The 22,001-nt window shown below is 44.9% G+C and overlaps 1 protein-coding gene across 3 annotated transcripts in view; it reads right to left on the bottom strand.

Moving 5' to 3' along the window:
• The window catches only part of prex2 (phosphatidylinositol-3,4,5-trisphosphate-dependent Rac exchange factor 2), a 245,216-nt gene that overhangs the window by 59,379 nt on the left and 163,836 nt on the right, over nt 1-22,001 (bottom strand). For 2 of the 3 annotated variants that reach the window (XM_052504945.1, XM_052504946.1), the window contains exons 30-36: nt 16,723-16,851; nt 10,634-10,675; nt 8,614-8,711; nt 8,246-8,392; nt 3,031-3,133; nt 2,535-2,678; nt 1,744-1,858 (exon numbers count right to left, since the gene is read on the bottom strand). In XM_052504945.1, coding sequence (XP_052360905.1) covers nt 1,744-1,858; nt 2,535-2,678; nt 3,031-3,133; nt 8,246-8,392; nt 8,614-8,711; nt 10,634-10,675; nt 16,723-16,851 — 778 coding nt within the window. Of the gene's footprint in view, nt 1-1,743; nt 1,859-2,534; nt 2,679-3,030; nt 3,134-3,217; nt 3,290-8,245; nt 8,393-8,613; nt 8,712-10,633; nt 10,676-16,722; nt 16,852-22,001 lie in introns of those variants that run through there. The other variant, XM_052504947.1, reaches the window with a different exon arrangement.

Here is a 22,001-nt window from a genome sequence, read left to right as displayed (position 1 = left end):
CACGCTTATGGTGCAATTCCATATAGGATTTACGCAAACGTTTTACCCAAAAGGCTCAGACTTTTCTGTTTCCATCTACGCTGGCCAGCAACTCTCTCTCACTTGGGGCCAAGGCCAGGCCACTGGTACTTTTCAGCTGCCGTTTTCATAACAACGGTTAACTGTGAACTTTAACAGTTTCTCACAAAGCAACTGTCTTGATTATGCCGAGATTGTTGATTCTGCCCTTCACAAATCCTCACTCCCAGCCCTAGCTATGGAAACACTCTTCCCCTAGTATAGCATAATGGTGTAGACACTGGTGTTACAGTCTATTCCCTTGCCTTTCACTGCTTTGTGCAGCCACGTCCCTTACACTGGTGGAGCCAGCTTCCCCCTGAAGCTAGGACAGCAGAGTCCCTTTCCAGCTTCCCCCTGAAGCTAGGACAGCAGAGTCCCTTTCCCATCTTCCGAAAACACCTGAAACCCTGCCTCTACAAAGAGTATCATAAATAATCCCACAACCCCCCCAGTAAAAAAAAAAAAAAAAAGCCTTTTGTGAACTAACTTTCTAGACTTTGCTGACCTTATTGAGGAAAGATGAACTTACTATGACAGCTATGTGGTTGTGACACCTCGCTATCTTAAGATGAATGCACTGACTGGAAGTCACTCTGGACGAACAGAACCTGATAGGAGACCATTTGCCAAAGCTGCTTTTCACTCCTTAATTAACAATAATGGAAATACACAGTTCGCTTACCCCCAACAGACACACACATTGAAGAACGAAAACGTTCGGTTTTCCCCCCCGCATCTTCTGAAATCTCACTTATTTTGCTTTAATATAAAAACCCATTGATATTTAGACCTCATATCACAGAGATATGACAGTACTTAACGGGTCACCCAGAAGGAAGGGAGGGGGGGTGGTAAAGATGTATTAAAACACTCCATGGCTGCTTCCCAAATTGCGTCCAATTCCCTGTAAAGTGCTCTACTTTTGACCAGGGCACCTAAGGCTCTGGTCAAAAGCACTGCACTATATAGGCACAACCCCAGATTTCCAATTCTCACAGATGTTCTGAATCTTATAGAAACCCTGTATATCATTTCCATGTCATTATTCGATGGGGATGGGTAGCCAATCAGGGGAGGGGCCCCATGTGTGTGTGTGCCAATGGGGCGTGAGGAAACCGGGTCCACCCGGCTCTGCAGTGGTACTCCATCACCATCATTGTGCCGACACGCTGGGTGCTTTCAGCCAATCAAGGTGCTGACCTGCTGTGCTGTTCTCGACCAATCACAGCACAGTCCCGCTGTGCCTATTCAGCAAATCACTTTGCTGGCCTGCTGTGTGTTCTGGGTGGCAGCCAGGCGCCAGAATGTGTGTGTGTGTGTGCACGTGAGTGTGTGTGTGCATGAGTATATGTGTGTGCGCGAGCGTGCATGTGTGTGTGTGTGTGCTGGAATGGAATGTTGTGTCAAAGTATATTAGACAACCTGCAGAGAGAAGCTCTAATGTCTCTGCTGTTTCTCCTTGAGGACAGGAACAACTCACTGGGCAGACAGGAAGGAAGTAAAACTATAGAAGTCATATCAATCCTATCAGCCTGTCAACAGGCGATGTTGGGAGAAGTCTTTCGCAAAGGGTAGAGAACGTGTGTGTGTGTGTGCGTGTGTGTGTGTATGTGTGTGTGTGTGTGTGTGTGTGTGTGTGTGTGTGTGTGTGTGTGTGTGTGTGTGTGTACTAGCAGCCCATACCTCAGTCTCTTGTAGTACTGTTTGACTTTGTCCAGCGAGGCAGAGTTAATCTGAGCCTGGTATTCCTCTACAGACACACTATCCCTGTAGTAATACCCTTCCATACTCTCTAGAGCTACACACACAGTGACAGAGTGGGAGAGGAGGGAGAGAGAGAGAGAGAGAGAGAGAGAGAGAGAGAGAGAGAGAGAGAGAGAGAGAGAGAGAGAGAGAGAGAGAGAGAGAGAGAGAGAGAGAGAGAGAGAGAGAGAGAGAGAGAGAGAGAGAGAGAGAGAGAGAGAGAGAGAGAGAGAGAGAGAGAGAGAGAGAGAGAGAGAGAGAGAGAGAGAGAGAGAGAGAGAGAGAGAGAGAGGCGAGAGAGAGGAGAGACGGAGAGGGGAGAGAGACACATTACAACGTGTTACTGCAGAGATACAGCACTCTAGTTTTACTGTCACATGCACAGGACCCAGCAGGTGTTAAACAGTACAGTGAAATGCCCTGCACGCTCTTTCCCAACCATGCATTATAGAGGTAGTGATATAGATATGAAATTAAACACATGAAATGCTAGAGAAGACAAAAAAAAGACAAACAATTACGAGAATCCACTTGTATACAGAAATCCACCAATATCCTGACCCGTATTCATAAAGCATCACAGAGAAGGAGTGCTGATCTAGGATCAGTTTCTCCCCTTCCGTGTAACCGTCTTCATCATGATCTAAAAGGCAAAAGTGATCCTAGATCAACGTTCCTTCTCTGAGCGTTCGTTGTGAAAATGGACCCTGTTTGGCCAAGCGGGGTCTTACCCTGGGTGAACAGGGCAGGGTAGATCTTGAAGCCTCCTCCGTTCCGGAGGCGCTGGGGAAGCTGGGAGAAGTAGAATGTCTCCAGGTAGAAACAGACCTTCAGGGCCTGGCGGGTCCCCTCCACCTCATACGACATGGGCATGTCTGGGAGAGAGAGACAGCAAGGTTCTAGGGCCATACATAGGCTGCGTCATCAATGCAACCCTATTCCCTACATAGTGCACTACTTTTGACCAGAGCCCTACGAGCAGCAGTTTCCATTTGGTGCGTAGTTATACAGATGGGAACATAACAGGTTTAATAAACAACGTGTTATATACAGCAGGGAACACAACAAGCCAAATGGGATTGAATGAAGCTGAGCTGAATGTAATTGAAATGAGTTGAATTCTATTTACAGCAAGATAATGTTATCTAAATGAATGGAGTCGGGACAGGGGGTGATCTCCTATGGATTTACACTATGTCGTACAGGATCATGTCTCTCCATACATACTTGCAACCAGTGGTTCTCCTTCAAATTCTCTGAAGTAGAAGGTGACTTTCTCCAAGTCCATCAGAGCTACCTGAGTATCCTCCAACATGGCCTGCTCATCAGTCTGTAGAGAGAAACACAATCAGTCAACCCTCCAACATGGCCTGCTAATCAGTCTGTAGAGAGAAACACAATCAGTCAACCCTCCAACATGGCTTGCTCATCAGTCTGTAGAGAGAAACACAATCAGCCAACCCTCCAACATGGCCTGCTCATCAGTCTGTAGAGAGAAACACAATCAGTCAACCCTCCAACATGGCCTGCTCATCAGTCTGTAGAGAGAAACACAATCAGTCAACCCTCCAACATGGCCTGCTCATCAGTCTGTAGAGAGAAACACAATCAGTCAACCCTCCAACATGGCCTGCTCATCAGTCTGTAGAGAGAAACACAATCAGTCAACCCTCCAACATGGCCTGCTCATCAGTCTGTAGAGAGAAACACAATTAGTCAACCCTCCAACATGGCCTGCTCATCAGTCTGTAGGGAGAAACACAATCAGTCAACCCTCCAACATGGCCTGCTCATCAGTCTGTAGAGAGAAACACAATCAGTCAACCCTCCAACATGGCCTGCTCATCAGTCTGTAGAGAGAAACACAATCAGTCAACCCTCCAACATGGCCTGCTCATCAGTCTGTAGAGAGAAACACAATCAGTCAACCCTCCAACATGGCCTGCTCATCAGTCTGTAGAGAGAAACACAATCAGTCAACCCTCCAACATGGCCTGCTCATCAGTCTGTAGAGAGAAACACAATTAGTCAACCCTCCAACATGGCCTGCTCATCAGTCTGTAGGGAGAAACACAATCAGTCAACCCTCCAACATGGCCTGCTCATCAGTCTGTAGTCAGTCAACCCTCCAACATGGCCTGCTCATCAGTCTGTAGAGAGAAACACAATCAGTCAACCCTCCAACATGGCCTGCTCAACCACAATCAGTCAACCCTCCAACATGGCCTGCTAATCAGTCTGTAGAGAGAAACACAATCAGTCAACCCTCCAACATGGCCTGCTCATCAGTCTGTAGAGAGAAACACAATCAGTCAACCCTCCAACATGGCCTGCTCATCAGTCTGTAGAGAGAAACACAATCAGTCAACCCTCCAACATGGCCTGCTCATCAGTCTGTAGAGAGAAACACAATCAGTCAACCCTCCAACATGGCCTGCTCATCAGTCTGTAGAGAGAAACACAATCAGTCAACCCTCCAACATGGCCTGCTCATCAGTCTGTAGAGAGAAACACAATCAGTCAACCCTCCAACATGGCCTGCTAATCAGTCTGTAGAGAGAAACACAATCAGTCAACCCTCCAACATGGCCTGCTCATCAGTCTGTAGGGAGAAACACAATCAGTCAACCCTCCAACATGGCCTGCTCATCAGTCTGTAGAGAGAAACACAATCAGTCAACCCTCCAACATGGCCTGCTCATCAGTCTGTAGGGAGAAACACAATCAGTCAACCCTCCAACATGGCCTGCTCATCAGTCTGTAGGGAGAAACACAATCAGTCAACCCTCCAACATGGCCTGCTAATCAGTCTGTAGAGAGAAACACAATCAGTCATGGTAGCAACACAACATAATAACATGGTAGCAACACAACATAATAACAACATGGTAGCAACACAACATAACAACATGGTAGCAACACAGCGTAACAACATGGTAGCAACACAACATGGCAGTAACACATGACAACACAGTGTGGTAGCAACACAACATAACAACATGGTAGCAACACAGCGTAACAACATGGCAGCAACACAACATGGCAGCAACACATGACAACACAGTTTGGTAGCAACACAACATAACAACATGGTAGCAACACAACATAACACAACATGGTAGCAACACAACATAATAACAACATGGTAGCAACACAACATAACAACAACATGGTAGCAACACAACATAACAACAACATGGTAGCAACACAACTTAATAACAACATGGTAGCAACACAACATAACAACAACATGGTAGCAACACAACATAACAACATGGTAGCAACACAACATAACAACATGGTAGCAACACAACATAACAACATTGTAGCAACACAACATAACAACAACATGGTAGCAACACAACATAACAACAACATGGTAGCAACACAACATACCAACAACATGGTAGCACCACAACATAACAACAACATGGTAGCAACACAACATAACAACAACATGGTAGCACCACAACATAATAACAACATGGTAGCAATACAACATAACAACAACATGGTAGCAACACAACATAATAACATGGTAGCAACACAACATAATAACAACATGGTAGCAACACAACATAATAACAACATGGTAGCAACACAACATAACAACATGGTAGCAACACAACATAACAACATGGTAGCAACACAGCGTAACAACATGGTAGCAACACAGCGTAACAACATGGTAGCAACACAACATGGCAGCAACACATGACAACACAGTGTGGTAGCAACACAACATAACAACAACATAGTAGCAACACAACATAACAACAACATGGTAGAAACACATCATAACAACATGGTAGCATCACAGCGTAACAACATGGTAGCATCACAACATGGCAGCAACACATGACAACACAGTGTGGTAGCAACACAACATAACAACAACATAGTAGCAACACAACATAACAACAACATGGCAGCAACACATGACAACACAGTTTGGTATCAACACAACGTAACAACATGGAAGCAACACAACGTAACAACATGGTAGCAACACAACATGGCAGCAACACATGACAACATAGTGTGGTAGCAACACAACATAACAACAACATAGTAGCAACACAACATAACAACAACATGGTAGCAACACAACATAACAACATGGTAGCATCACAGCGTAACAACATGGTAGCATCACAACATGGCAGCAACACATGACAACACAGTGTGGTAGCAACACAACATAACAACAACATAGTAGCAACACAACATAACAACAACATGGCAGCAACACATGACAACACAGTTTGGTAGCAACACAACATAACAACATGGTAGCAACACAACATAACAACAACATGGTAGCAACACAACATAACAACAACATGGTAGCAACACAACATAACAACAACATGGTAGCAACACAACATGGCAGCAGCACAAAACATGGCACAAATATTATTGGGCACAGACAACAGCACAAAGGGTAAGAAGGTAGAGACAACAATCAATCTCGCGAAGCAGCCACAACTGCCAGTCTGCACAGAGAAACACACAACTTTGTGTGTGAGATAATGTGTGTTAGAGACAGAGAAACACAACAGTGGGTCAGCGTGTGAGAGAATGTGTGTGTCGCTTCCCTTCCCATTCTCCAAGCAGTTTGTTTACATGTTGGTGCGTGTGGGTTAAAGTGAGTGTACAGTGCCTGGTGTGTGTGTTTGCTTCCCTTCCCATTCTCCAAGCAGTGTGTTTACATGTTGGTGCGTGTGGGTTAAAGTGAGTGTACAGTGCCTGGTGTGTGTGTCTGCTTCCCTTCCCATTCTCCAAGCAGTGTGTTTACATGTTGGTGCGTGTGGGTTAAAGTGAGTGTACAGTGCCTGGTGTGTGTGTGTCTGCTTCCTTTCCCAACATCCGTCACAACATCCTCTCACACAAACAACTAACACATCTGCTCCCAGGCCAGAGACAGAGGAGAAGGAAACGCTTTGGCTAGTGCCTATCTGCTCCTCTGTCACACTCCTCCTCTCTCTCTCCATCTTATTCCCCCCCTCTCTAATAAACGGTGCAGCAGAAGCATTACGTACCTACTGTGTGGTTGAAGTGTTACTGAAGAGACATTAGGGATGCCCTGACTGACTGTCGTGTGAGAACAGAGAGTACGGTCATCGCTTACCAGGAACCAACCACTACCTTGGAATGGTGTGTGGCAAGGTTCACCGAGAGCGGGTTTAACACACACACACACACACGGTTCGGCATGCACACACACACACACACACACACACACGGTTCGGCATGCACACACACACACACCACTGCCTTTGATTTTTGCTTGCACCTGCAGGTACAGTGCCTCTGCTTAGAGTTAAGATGTGGAGAGCGAGAGGGAGAGGGAGAGAGAGATCCTCTTACTTAATCCTTTCTCTAATGAAATGGAGTTTCACTTCTGAAATCCAGAACATTCCACTTCTTTTCACTTTAAATGACATTTTGGCTATCTCAACCATTCAGTCAGTGTATAAATAATGATTCAAAAATATCACTGGGAAAAATAATTGCTTTCTGAGTGATATTCTTCCCTTCATCCCCTTCAGACCAGGGGGCAAAACTCTTCCTCCTCTGTTCTCTAAGTGGGTGAAGTTAGACTTGGAGATTCTCTCTCTAACACAATGACAAACTGTAGTGCTCTAGTGCACTTAAACAAAGTGCACTGATCAGGAACTGACTCCAACTACGAGTTCTGCAACTATCCTAATGTAGACGTATGTGTGTGGGGATTGACAGAGGTCAAATCTGGTCTGTTATCGGTTATCCTGTACTGAACTGTACCAACACAGCAGTGCCAAGCTGGGCTACAGAGCTACATAGTGTCCGTTTGCTGAACCATGGAGGGGCAGTATTGGGTGTACTGTAGGACGCTAGGAGAGCCAAGTCCCCTCATTAAACAAGAGGACAGTCGCTCCTCTGAGGACAGTCGCAGTGCAATGACATGGCTGTTCACAACCACAATCAACCTAACGTCACCGTCCTACCCCTCTCCAGGGAGCCCGGTGCACGCGCACGCACACACACGCACGCACGCACGCACGCACGCACACACGCACACACACACACACACACACACACACACACACACACACACACACACACACACACACAATTCAACTCCACTGCGGGCGGTCACATACACACAGGAGCACTAAGTTTGTTTGTCTTTGTTCTGGAGCTGATTTGGCGTGGAGATGAGGTGAGGTGAGGCCGCCAAGCATCTCCTCTGGTAAAGAACTAACAGGGCTTACAATATACTCTGCAGTATTCTAATCTAGTTTTGAATCAGGTGCCGTGCAGACTATTTTAAATCATGTGGAATATTTGGGGGCAACATCTTAGCATTTTTTGTGTGTTGCAAATCAATCATATTTAGCCTCAATATACAATGAGTGTCCAGGGGTGGTTGATAGCTTGCTGTCTGCCAGTCACTCACCAGGTTGGGAGAGAGGAGGGACTGGAAGTGGAGAAGTAGCCCAGCGGAGGCTATCTGTTCCAGCCACCGTCGGCTTGCCTCCTGGGCCTCCTGAGGATCCTGGGGGTCCGGGGCCTCTGGGTCTGCCTCCCTGCCTGATCCCTGGGTCTGGAGGGGGGAGGGGTTAAAATGTTAAGCTAGCTGTAGGGTTACAAAATTCCAGTAACTTTCCCCAATTCCCGGAGGATCCCGGACTTCCTGGTCATTGCCTCCTGATTCTGGAAAATCTGGGAATTTGGGGAAAGTTATATAAATGTTGAAACGCACACACAAGCACGCCCTCGCACGCACACACACATGCACACACACGCACACAAACGCACTGTTACCTGGTTGAGAACAGCCAGTAGGTGTTGGGAGAAGGCACAAACAGCTGCTACCAGAGACTGACAGAATACCATATCTCTTCTCAACTGGATCTCTGAGTCTAGAGGGATGGAGGGAGTTAGAGAGAAGGAAGGATGGAGGGAGGTAGGTAGAGCGAGGGAGGGATGGAGGGAGGTAGAGAGAAGGAAGGATGGAGGGAGGGAGGGATGGAGGGAGGTAGAGAGATGGAGGGATGGAGGGAGGTTGAGAGAAGGAAGGATGGAGGGAGGGAGGGATGGAGGGAGGTAGGTAGAGAGAGGGAGGGATGGAGGGAGGTAGAGAGATGGAGGGAGGGAGGTAGAGAGAGGGAGGGATGTAGGGAGGGAGGTAGAGAGAAGGAAGGATGGAGGGAGGGAGGGATGGAGGGAGGGAGGTAGAGAGAGGGAGGGATGGAGGGAGGTAGAGAGATGGAGGGAGGTAGAGAGAAGGAAGGATGGAGGGAGGGAGGGAGGGATGGAGGGAGGGAGGGAGGTAGAGAGAGGGAGGGAGGTAGAGAGAGGGAGGGATGGAGGGAGGTAGAGAGATGGAGGGAGGTAGAGAGAGGGAGGGATGAGGGAGGTAGAGAGAGGGAGGGATGGAGGGAGGTAGAGAGAGGGAGGGATGGAGGGAGGTAGAGGGGGAGGGATGGAGGGAGGTAGAGAGGGGGAGGGATGGAGGGAGGTAGAGAGAGGGAGGGATGGAGGGAGGTAGAGAGATGGAGGTAGAGAGAGGGAGGGGTGAGGGAGGTAGAGAGATTGAGGGATGGAGGGAGGGAGGTAGAGGGATGGAGGTAGAGAGAGGGAGGGATGGAGGGAGGTAGAGATGGAGGGATGGAGGGAGGTAGAGAGAGGGAGGGATGAGGGAGGTAGAGAGAGGGAGTGATGGGGGAGGTAGAGAAATGGAGGGACGGATGGGGGAGGTATAGAGAGGGAGGGAGGTAGAGGGAGGGAGGGAGGGAGGGAGGGAGGGAGGGAGGGAGGGATGGAGGGAGGGAGGGAGGGAGGGAGGGAGGGAGGGAGGGAGGGAGGGAGGGAGGGAGGGAGGGAGGGGTAGGGAGGGAGGGGTAGAGAGAGGGAGGGATGGAGGGAAGTATGGGGGAGAGAGGGAGGAAGAGAGTGAGAGGAAGAGACAGAGATAGGGGAGGTGTGTGAGAGAAAATTAACTTGTTATCGATGCTGAACACAAATTACATTAATTCTCTGGGTCGAGTCAAAAGTTTTTCAAAGTTCAATTGTGGTCAACGTTCAAGTCAGTTGGGCATAGAACATGCATTTGAAATACATGGAGTCAAGAGACAGGTGGTCTGTAGCTGAAAATAAATTGTCTGGTGCCATAATTTCCTGAAAAATAGCCTGCAAGGAGAAGTTAAGCAATCCACTCATTTTAAAATGGGTTCAGGAACCTCCAGTAGAATTCATAATGTGCTTCCTCTGTGCCACATTATTATCTTTTATTAAATTATTTGTTAGTATTTAACTAGGCAAGTCAATTAAGAACAAATTCTTATTTTACAATGACGGCCTACCCCTCCCCTCACCCGGACGACACTGGGCCAATTGTGCGCCGCCATATGGGACTCCCGATCGCGGGCGGTTTTGATACATCCCGGGATCAAACCAGGGTCTGTAGTGACGCCTGTATCACAGAGATGCAGTGCCGTAGACCGCTGCTCTACTCAGGAGAATCTGTTCACTCTATAACCTTGAGAAATAGGTAGATATGTGTTCTTCAGGGTGCTGCAATGGGATCATGAGGGACTTTGTCATGACAAAAATGTTCCTGTAGGTGTTTTAGGAGGGCTTAGCTAGTGTCTCAATTACCGTGTGGAGAGAGAGCTATGTAGATGACCTGCAGTTTAGTCCCTAGAATTCAATTTCACTCCTCTGTTTCATTGCAGATATGTGTATTGAGGACACTGTGGTGTGTGTGTGTGTGTATGTATGTCCCTATCAACTGTACATTGTTTTTTACATCCAAGGCATTTAAGAGAAGAGGAAAACCAACCTGTGTACTGTAGTAGGACCAAGAGCAGTCGTGTTTTCACCTCTGGAATAGTGAAGGACAAACCAAGGTTAGACTCTCAGAGACTTTAGGATACGTTGGTGCTTCTGACCCATAAAACCTGATAGGATGTCTCTCACCAACCGCCCCGTTAGGTCTAGATAGGTCTCTACACATGTGAAGACGAACGTCACAACTGAAGCACACAGATAATATGAATCTGTGTGTGTGTTTAGTATCAATATCAAAGCCACAGTGGTGTTCGTGGAACATTAAAAACCTTGGCAGCATAGAGGCTGGGTGAGAAAGTCATCTTGAGAGGTTATGGTGTTCCACTGCTTATTTCACACACAACGTCACACACACACACAAAGTCACACACACAAAGTCACACACACACACAAAGTCACACACACAAAGTCAAACACACAGAGTCAAACACACAGAGTCACAAACACACATACAAAGTCAGAAACAACCACACAACGTCACACACACACACAAAGTCACACACACAAAGTCACACACAGAGTCAAACACACAGAGTCAAACACACAGAGTCACACACACAGAGTCACAAACACACATAAAGTCAGAAACAACTACACAAAGTCAAACACACACACAAAGTCACAAACACACACACAAACAAAGTCACACACAAAGTCACCCACACACACACACACACTCACTTTGACAGAAGTGTGATCTGATCAGGGATTTAGGCACACATACACACGTAATTCCCACACAAACACACACTCCGACAGAAATAAATAGAGTCAGAATGTTGGATTAATACACTGCGCCTTCAGAAAGAGTTCACACCCCTTGACATTTTCCATATTTTGTTGTGTTGCAGCCTGATTAAAAAACGAGGTGTTTTTGTCACTGGCCTACACACAATACCCCATTATGTCAACGTAGAATTATGACATTTTTACAAATGAGTTCAAAATGAAAGCTGAAATATCTTGAGTCAACATGTATTCAGCACCTAAATAAGTTCATGAGTAAAAACGTGCTTATCAAGTTACGTAATAAGTTGCATGGATTCACTCTGTGCGCAATAATAGTGTTTAACATGATTTTTGAATGTCTACCTCATCTCTGTACCCCATACATACAATTATCCTCATCTCTGTACCCCATACATACAATTATCCTTATCTCTGTACCCCATACATACAATTATCCTCATCTCTGTACCCCATACATACAATTATCCTTATCTCTGTACCCCATACATACAATTATCCTTATCTCTGTACCCCATACATACAATTATCCCCATCTCTGTACCCCATACATACAATTATCCTTATCTCTGTACCCCATACATACAATTATCCTTATCTCTGTACCCCATACATACAATTATCCTTATCTCTGTACCCCATACATACAATTATCCTTATCTCTGTACCCCATACATACAATTATCCTCATCTCTGTACCCCATACATACAATTATCCTTATCTCTGTACCCCATACATACAATTATCCTTATCTCTGTACCCCATACATACAATTATCCTCATCTCTGTACCCCATACATACAATTATCTGTAAGGTCCCTCAGGCGAGCAGTGATTTTCTAACACAGATTCAACCAGAACGACCAGGGAGGCTTTCCAATGCCTCACAAATAATAACACCTATTTGTAGATGGGGAATAAAACCAAAAAACAGACATTGAACATCCCTTTGAGCATGGTTATTGATTACACTTTGGATGGTGTATCAATACACCTTGTCACTACAAAGACACAGGCATCCTTCCTAACTCAGTTGCCGGAGAGGAAGGAAACCACTCAGGGATTTCAACATGAGGCCAATGGTGTCTTTAAAACAGTTACAGAGTTTAATGGTTGTGATAGGAGAAAAGTGAGGATGGATCAACAACATTGTAGTTACTCCACAATACTAACCTAATTGACAGAGTGAAAAAAAATGTACAGATTAAGAATATTCTCAAACATGCATCCTGTTTGCAACAAGACAGTAAAGTAATACTGCAAAAAATATGGCAAAGCAATTCACTTTTTGTCCTGAATACAAAGTGTTATGTTTGGGGCAAATCCAATACAACACGTTACAGAGTACCACCCTCTATGTGTTCAAGCATAATGGTGGCTGCATCATGTTATGGGTATGCTTGTAATTGTTAAGAACTGGGGAGTTTTTCAGGACTAAAAAAAAATGGAATGGAGCTAAGCACAGGCAAAATCCTAGAGGAAAACCTGGTTCAGTCTGCTGTCCCCCAGATGAATTCACCTTTCAGCAGGACAATAACCGAAAACACAAAGCAAAATCTACACTGGAGTTGCTTACCAAGAAGACTGTGAATGTTCCTGAGTGGCCGAGTTACAGTTTTGACTGAAATCTGCTTGAAAATCTATGGCAAGACCTGGAAATGGTTGTCTATCAATGATCAATAGACAATTTGACAGAGCTTGAAGAATTTTGAAAAGAATAATGTGCAAATATTGTACAATCCAGGTGCAAAGCTCTTAGAGACTTACCCAGAAAGACTCACAGCTATAATTGCTGCCAAAAGTGATTCTAACATGACTCAGGGGTGTGAAAACATGTAAATGAGATATTTTTGTATTTCATTTTCAATACATTTTCAAAAATATCGAAAAACAATATTTAATCCATTTTGAATTTCAAGGTGTAACACGTATACGGCCTACGAGACCGTTTGATCAGGCCCCCTTGCCAATTCATAAATACATTTTTTTTTATATATAAAAAATCTCTAGACATACTTTTTTTCACTAAAATAAAATAGTAAAAAATTTGGAGCGTCATTACAGCTTGAAACATGCTAAACTGAATGAGTTGCGAGGACATCTTGGTGTGGATAAAGTCATTGCTCTTCAGCGGGGTGTCCAACAAGCCGCCTTTACGAAACCTCGTTTAGATGGGGAAGATGTTATGCAAGCAAGTTCTGTGGTGAGCTAGCTTACCACAAAGAAACTGAAGCCTCATTCGGAAGGAGATTTCGTAAAAGAGTGTATCCTTGCCACTGCAGAGTTGCTAGCACCAGACAAAGTTAAATTGTTCCAAAGTGTCAGTTTGTCTTGAAGAATTGTCACGGAGTGATAACTGACATGGCACAAGATATTGAAAAAACACTGAAGGACTCTGCAAAAAAACGTTCTCTTTGGCATATGATGAAATGACTGACAACAAATACTGCCCAATTTGCCATTTGTGTGCATGGGATTACTGCTGAGTTTGACACAAGGCAGGAATTGCTGTCTTTGGAAGCCATGCATGGCACCACCAGAGGTGAGGACTTGTTTGAGTTACTTGTCTCGGCTATGAGCAAATTTGAGCTACGGTTTTAAAAAATGAAGTGGCTCGAAAAAGGGGTTAACAGCATTAGTGAAAAAAGAAAGGAGTTGTCTCAGTCTTGATCCAAGTGATTTAATTGTATGCAACGGCAGCACACATCAAGAAAGTCTGTGTGCACAGTCCCTGAAGCCCGAACAACGTAATGGCAACTGTCCCGTCGACCCTCAATTTTATCAAAAGCAAAGGGCTGGTTAACCGCCAGTTTAAGGAGCTATTGAGGGACCTTGAATCAGAGTATGGTGATCTGGTTTACCACTGTGAGGTGCGATGGTTGAGCCGGGACTGAAGGATGAAGTAAAACTATTCATGCAGATGAAAGAGAAACCTGTCGTGGAACTGAGTGATGACAAGTGGATGTGTGATTTGGCCTTCATGGTGGACTTAACCAAGTGTCTGTCTGACTTTAACATCAAGCTCCAAGGGCCGATCCAGCTTCTCAGCGATCTGCTGTCAAACGTGAAATCGTTCGAAGCGAAATTAAAGCTGTGGCAAGTCCAACTAGAAAGGGGCAACACAGTGCATTTTCCTACTCCGCAAGGACAAGAGCCTGAGATTAGGTCTGAATATGGCGGTGAGTGTGGAAAGCTCGCAAAGGCATTTTGTGAGCGGTTTAAGGATGTGAAAAGTAAACAACTGGAGTTGAAAATATTTGCAACCCCGTTTAACGTCGAACCAGCGGATATGCCGGATGGCCTACAACAGGAAGTCATTGAGCTGCAAAGCAATAGTGAGCTCAAGCCAGGTACAACAACCTCCCTCTCCTTGAGTTCTACAAAATGTATGTTAGTGCTGAGCATTTTCCTGTTCTGAGGAGACCTGCACTTATATTTGCGTCTGTGTTCGGGACGACCTCCTGCTGTGAGCAGTTCTTTTACAAACTGACTCTTGCAAACACTCGATTCTGCTCAAGACTGACTGACACAAACCAGGAAAACCAGCTGGGAGTAGCGTCATCTTCACTGCCAGCTGAATTCAAATGCCTCGTCAAAGATAAGCAGTTTCAGCCATTGTATTAGAGGTGAGTGAACAAGCAATCATAATAACAACATTATTTACAATACTAATATTTATTTAAATAGGACTAGCACTTTTTTAAATACTCAAGGACACAAACATCATAAAATTCATATTTATACTATAAAACCAATGTCAGTGATCAAAGCCACGTTAAAACATGAATAATGGAGAAAATAGCAAATTGTAATAATATGTCCCCCAAATTAATTTATAAATATCCAAATGGCCCTTGATGGCAAAAAGGTTCCCCACCTCTATACTGTAACACAACAAAATGTGGAATAAGTCAAGGGGTATGAATACTTACTGAAGGCACTGTATTTGGGATGCTAAGGACTAACCAGGGAGAGGCTTCTGCTCTACAACTCAGTTTAAGTGGTTTCATCTCAAACCTTTATATTTATGCATCTGTTGTGTGTGATGTTCCCGAGTTTTGTTGCATCTGGTGTGATGTTCCCGAGTTTTGTTGCATCTGGTGTGGTGTTCCCAAGTTTTGTTGCATCTGGTGTGATGTTCCCGAGTTTTGTTGCATCTGGTGTGGTGTTCCCAAGTTTTGTTGCATCTGGTGTGGTGTTCCCAAGTTTTGTTGTAATTGGTGTGATGTTCCCGAGTTTTGTTGCATCTGGTGTGGTGTTCCCAAGTTTTGTTGCATCTGGTGTAATGTTCCCGAGTTTTGTTGTAATTGGTGTGATGTTCCCGAGTTTTGTTGCATCTGGTGTGATGTTCTCAAGTTTTGTTGCATCTGGTGTGATGTTCCCAAGTTTTGTTGCATCTGGTGTGGTGTTCCCAAGTTTTGTTGCATCTGGTGTGGTGTTCCCAAGTTTTGTTGCATCTGGTGTGATGTTCCCGAGTTTTGTTGCATCTGGTGTGGTGTTCCCAAGTTTTGTTGCATCTGGTGTGATGTTCCCAAGTTTTGTTGCATCTGGTGTGATGTTGGTGTGGTGTTCCCAGTTTTGTTGCATCTGGTGTAATGTTTTGTTGTAATTGGTGTGATGTTCCCGAGTTTTGTTGCATCTGGTGTGGTGTTCCCAAGTTTTGTTGCATCTGGTGTGGTGTTCCCGAATTTTGTTGTAATTGGTGTGATGTTTTTTGTTGTAATTGGTGTGATGTTCCCGAGTTTTGTTGCATCTGGTGTGGTGTTCCCGAGTTTTGTTGTAATTGGTGTGGTGTTCCCGAGTTTTGTTGTAATTGGTGTGATGTTCCCGAGTTTTGTTGTAATTGGTGTGATGTTCCCGGTTTTGTTGTAATTGGTGTGATGTTCCCGAGTTTTGTTGTAATTGGTGTGATGTTCCCGAGTTTTGTTGTAATTGGTGTGATGTTCCCGAGTTTTGTTGTAATTGGTGTGATGTTACCGAGTTTTGTTGTAATTGGTGTGATGTTACCGAGTTTTGTTGTAATTGGTGTGATGTTCCCGCGTTTTGTTGTAATTGGTGTGATGTTCCCGAGTTTTGTTGTAATTGGTGTGATGTTCCCGAGTTTTGTTGTAATTGGTGTGATGTTCCCGCGTTTTGTTGTAATTGGTGTGCATGTACCATATTCAGCACTAACCTTCCAACTTGGCTAATGTGTGGATGAAGGCCTTTGTGTACACATTCTGTGTGTACTGTATGGTGCACTGCCTCAAGTTTGTACCTCTGTGGACTTTTACTGCAGATGGAGACATACTCATTACAGAGGCTTTTTCAAGGTCTCAGCGTGTGCATCTTACCTTCGACGAACTTGGCGATGGTGTGTGTGAGGGCCTGTACGCTGCTGGGGAGGTTCCATGGGTCCTGCTTGATGTGGACACGGAGCTTCTTGGTACAGTTAACCCGAGGATCCATCTCCTGCTGGAACTCTGACAGACACAACACCATGCTATAATCAGAGAACGAAAGCGTACTCAAACACGCAGCTTGATCCAATAGAGAATCAGGTTCTTAACTGAGGGACTTGATCATCCAAAAACAACATTCCTTAACCCAGGACGCTGCCAACAGGTTACTATCCAAGATAATTACATTTAAATGTAAGGAGCATAGATTTGGTGTCTGCATAGATATGAGCTTATTTTCGGGACAAAACGACATGCTTATGTTTGGACGTAGGACAGCTTTATTCAGAGCCTTGTTGAAGTTTCCTTAAGTAAGGACACTTTGGAGGATGTTCTGGTTATAACACAGATCTCCTGGACACAGAGAGGAGTAGACAAATAGCTAAATCAGTATCCTGAATCATTTAGAAGAAAGCAGTGTGGGATCGAGGAATGATAGGAGAGGAGAGATGTTTTTTTTTAGACAAGTTACTTTACTGTCCAAAATCATAGCCTGTTGCCTTGGAGGAATCGGTTTGTTGCCAAAAAACTGAAGGTCTTCTTGTGATCCACCTACTAAACAAAAAAAACAGGTATCTTCTTAACCAGCCTTAGGCCACCACACTGCCCACATCCCCCCTTCATCCCTCGCTGTGTCTACCTTACAGTCACACATGAGGGGCTTTAGAGTCCTTCAAAGCCTGAGAGACACAGGGAGACGGAGAGGAATGACGGATGAGGAGCCAAACATCTCCTGCATTATTCATCAGCGATAAGAGAGGGGTGAAGGGATGAGAGTGGCGGAGGAGAGGAAAGAGTTCCAGACATACCTCATCATTTTGCTCCACTGTCTGAAGGTGAGAACCAACGCCCACACACACACTCCCAAATGACCCTCACATTCTCTCTCTCTACCTCTGTCTCGCCCTCTCACCCCCAATACCTCTCTTTCCCTTCCGTCTCCATTCCTCCAGCCCAGACACTGTGGACGTATGTCTGAGTGCCAGACAGATATTATGGGATGTCTGCTAATGAATGTCTCATTAAGACTGCTGTCTTTGTTTGGTCCTATCCGTGCCTCACACACAGTCAGCCTTTATTAGGGGGGGAGAGAGAGAGGCAGCAGATCAATTTAGGCAGTAAACACAGAGAGACACACACACACAGAGGGGTTAGATATAGTGTAGATTTTGGAGAGAGATGGGAAGTTGAATCTGTGATAACAGGATGTTGGTGAACTAGAGGCTTGAAAGGGCATTTAGGGATTTGGTCTCCCTTGTGTGTGTAGTGTGTGGGGCTGTGAGTGTGTTTGGTGTGTGTGTGTAGTGTGTGGGGCTGTGAGTGTGTTTGGTGTGTGTGTGTAGTGTGTGGGGCTGTGAGTGTGTTTGGTGTGTGTGTGTGTAGTGTGTGGGGCTGTGAGTGTGTTTGGTGTGTGTGTGTAGTGTGTGGGGCTGTGAGTGTGTTTGGTGTGTGTGTGTGTAGTGTGTGGGGCTGTGAGTGTGTTTGGTGTGTGTGTGTAGTGTGTGGGGCTGTGAGTGTGTTTGGTGTGTGTGTGTGTAGTGTGTGGGGCTGTGAGTGTGTTTGGTGTGTGCGTTTGTGTTTCTTTTCTCTAGGAAGGAGGAATGCTCTGCCATCTACTTTATTATCAACACACACACTACGCCAGCGATACGCTTCATCGGATCAACATAACGCACACACATACACACTCCTCCTAGATCAAATGCATCTGTGCTCACATGGAGCGAGAGACACAGATCAGAGGAGGGAAATGAAACATGTCAAATGTGCAAAGTGTTTGGAACGTTTTCTGATATTTAAAACACACATAGGGGACTTAACAACCCCCCCCCACACACACACACACACACACACACACACACACACACACACACACACACACACACACACACAAACACACATGGGGGACCTAACACCCCCCACACACACACACACATGGGGACCTAACACTCCCCCCCACCCCACCCCCACACACACACACACATGGGGGGACCTAACACTCCCCCCACACACACACACCCTGAGTCTAATAAAATATCCTCAAAGACACACAAAGACAACCAACTTGTTAGGAGAGTGTAGTAGAGGGGTATAAGCTACAGATCAGGGCCAGATGTATCCAGCGTCTCAGAGAAGAAGTGCTGATTTAGGATCAGTTATGCCTTCTCGATCACAATGAATAACATTATATGTAAGGGGGGACCTGATCCTAGATCAGCAATCCTACTCTGAAATGCTTGATACATACAGTTGAAGTCGGAAGTTTACATACACTTAGGTTGGAGTCATTAAAACTAATTTTTAAACCACTCCACAAATTTCTTGTTAACAAACTATAGTTTTGGCAATTCGGTTAGGTCATCCACTCTGTGCACGACATGTAATTTTTCCAACAGATTATTTCACTTATAATTCACTTTGTCACATTTCCAGTGGGTCAGAAGTTCACACATACTAAGTTGACTGTGCCTTTAAACAGCTTGGAAAATTCCAGAAAATTATGTCATGGTTTTAGAAACTTCTGACAGGCTAACTGACATCATTTGAGTCAATTGGAGGTGTACCTGTGGATGTATTTCAATGTCTACCTTCAAACTCAGTGCCTCTTTGCTTGACATCATGGGAAAATCAAAAGAAATCAGCCAAGACCAAGTCTGGTTCAACCTTGGGAGCAATTTTCCAAACACCTGAAGGTACCACATTCATCTGTACAAACAATAGTACGCAAGTATAAACACCACGGGACCAGCCGTCATACCACTCAGGAAGGAGACGCGTTCTGTCACCTAGAGATGAACGTACTTTGGTGCGAAAAGTACGAAACAATCCCAGAACAACAGCAAAGGACCTTGTGAAGATGCTGGAGGAAACAGGTACAAAAGTATCTATATCCACATAACCAGAAAGCCGCTCGACAAGGAAGAAGCCACTGCTCCAAAACTGCCATAAAAAAAGCCAGACTACGGTTTGCAACTGCACATGGGGACAAAGATCGTATTTTTTTGAGAAATGTCCTCTGGTCTGATGAAACAAAAATAGAACTGTTTGGCCATAATGACCATCATTATGTTTGGAGGAGAAAGGGGGAGGCTTGCAAGCCGAAGAACTCCATCCCAACCGTGAAGCACGGGGGTGGCAGCATCATGTTGTGGGGGTGCTTGCTGCAGGAGGGACTGGTGCACTTTACAAAATATATGGTATCATGAGGCAGGAATATTATGTGGAAATATTGAAGCAACATCTCAAGACATCAGTCAGGAAGTTAAAGCTTGGTTGCAAATGGGTCTTCCAAATGGACAATGACCGAAAGCATACTTCCAAAGTTGTGGCAAAATGGCTTAAGGACAACAAAGTCAAGGTAATCCTATAGAAAATGTGTGGGCAGAACCTACAAACCTGACTCAGTTACACCAGCTATGTCAGGAGGAATGGGCCAAAATTCACCCAACTTATTGTGGGAAGCTTGTGGAAGGCTACGTTTGACCCAAGTTAAGCAATTTAAAGGCAATGCTACCAAACGCTAATTGAGTTTATGTAAACTTCTGACCCACTGGGAATGTGATGGGAAAAAAACTTAAATAAATCATTCTCTAATATTTCACATTCTTAATTCAAATAAGGTGGTGATCCTAACTGACCTAAGATAGGGAATTTATACTAGGATTTAATGTCAGGAATTGTGAAACACTGAGTTTAAATGTATTTGGCGTATGTGTATGTAAGGTGTATGTAAACCGCCACACAGGATGGGGCTATGCCAGACTGATTCAATTCAGTTCATTATTCACTACAGTCCTTATCTGTGTCCCGCACGGCACCCAATTCTCTTTACAAATGCTCTACTCTGACTACATTTCTAGTCAAAAGTAGTGCACTACATAGGGAATAGGCAGCCATTTGGGACGTAGCCTTTGTAACCCACAAAAACCTAACCTTTAGAAACCTTGGCCATGACATTTATACAGAAACAAGATATTTTCCTCCTTTTCATGAAAACAACTGTACACCATCTGATCTCCAGAACGTCCCGGCTCAGCAATGGAGATTCATGATCTATAGCCAGAATATGGAAACGATAGTGGTTTATTGTCACTCCAGGAAACTGATAGGGTTAAATATAGAAACTTTCCCTCCAGCTGCATTTCCTGTCCAGATTAAATTCGTATCTGAGAGTAAAGGTCTTCGGCGAGAACAGAAAACCTTCCTACAAAATGAGATATAACAAAAACAACTGATTGAAGCTGAATGTTTCAGGCCAAGAAAACCGCCGCGTCCCAAATGGCACCTTATTCCCTATACAGAGCCCTGTTCAGAAGTAGTTCATTATATAGGGAATAGGGTGCCATTTGGGACCCACACACAAGGTAAAGCCAAAACAAGCAGAAACTGAGCCCCAAAAACTTTACTTAACAGTATAGTGTTATGATGTGATCTGACAACTGTGGCTATTATATACGTACAGTAGGTCTATATGGTGTCATCTTCCCTGTTGGGTGATAAGCGGTATTGTACTAAATATGGGGCGGAATTGCAGTAAACAGCAGGCCAGTTGCACAGTTCCAGATAGAAGGTGTTGCTCAGAGAGAAGGGAAGGGTACAGAGGGATATGAGAGGAACAGAGAGAAGGGAAGGGTACAAAGGGATATGAGAGGAACAGAGAGAAGGGTACAGAGGGATATGAGAGGAACAGAGAGGAACAGAGAGAAGGGTACAGAGGGATATGAGAGGAACAGAGAGAAGAGAAGGGTACAGAGGGATATGAGAGGAACAGAGAGAAGGGTACAGAGGGATATGAGAGGAACAGAGAGAAGGGTACAGAGGGATATGAGAGGAACAGAGAGAAGGGTACAGAGGGATATGAGAGGAACAGAGAGAAGGGTACAGAGGGATATGAGAGGAACAGAGAGAAGGGAAGGATACAGAGGGATATGAGAGGAACAGAGAGAAGGGTACATAGGGATATGAGAGGAACAGAGAGAAGGGAAGGATACAGAGGGATATGAGAGGAACAGAGAGAAGGGAAGGGTACAGAGGGATATGAGAGGAACAGAGAGGATACAGGGGAAGGAGGGATATGAGAGGAACAGAGAGAAGGGAAGGATACAGAGGGATATGAGAGGAACAGAGAGAAGGGTACATAGGGATATGAGAGGAACAGAGAGAAGGGAAGGGTA

This window comes from Oncorhynchus keta, chromosome 4, assembly GCF_023373465.1.
Source record: "Oncorhynchus keta strain PuntledgeMale-10-30-2019 chromosome 4, Oket_V2, whole genome shotgun sequence".
Lineage (NCBI taxonomy): Eukaryota > Metazoa > Chordata > Actinopteri > Salmoniformes > Salmonidae > Oncorhynchus > Oncorhynchus keta.
The sequence above is the reverse complement of the archived record's forward strand: the minus strand, read 5'-3'. Positions and strand labels throughout refer to the sequence as shown.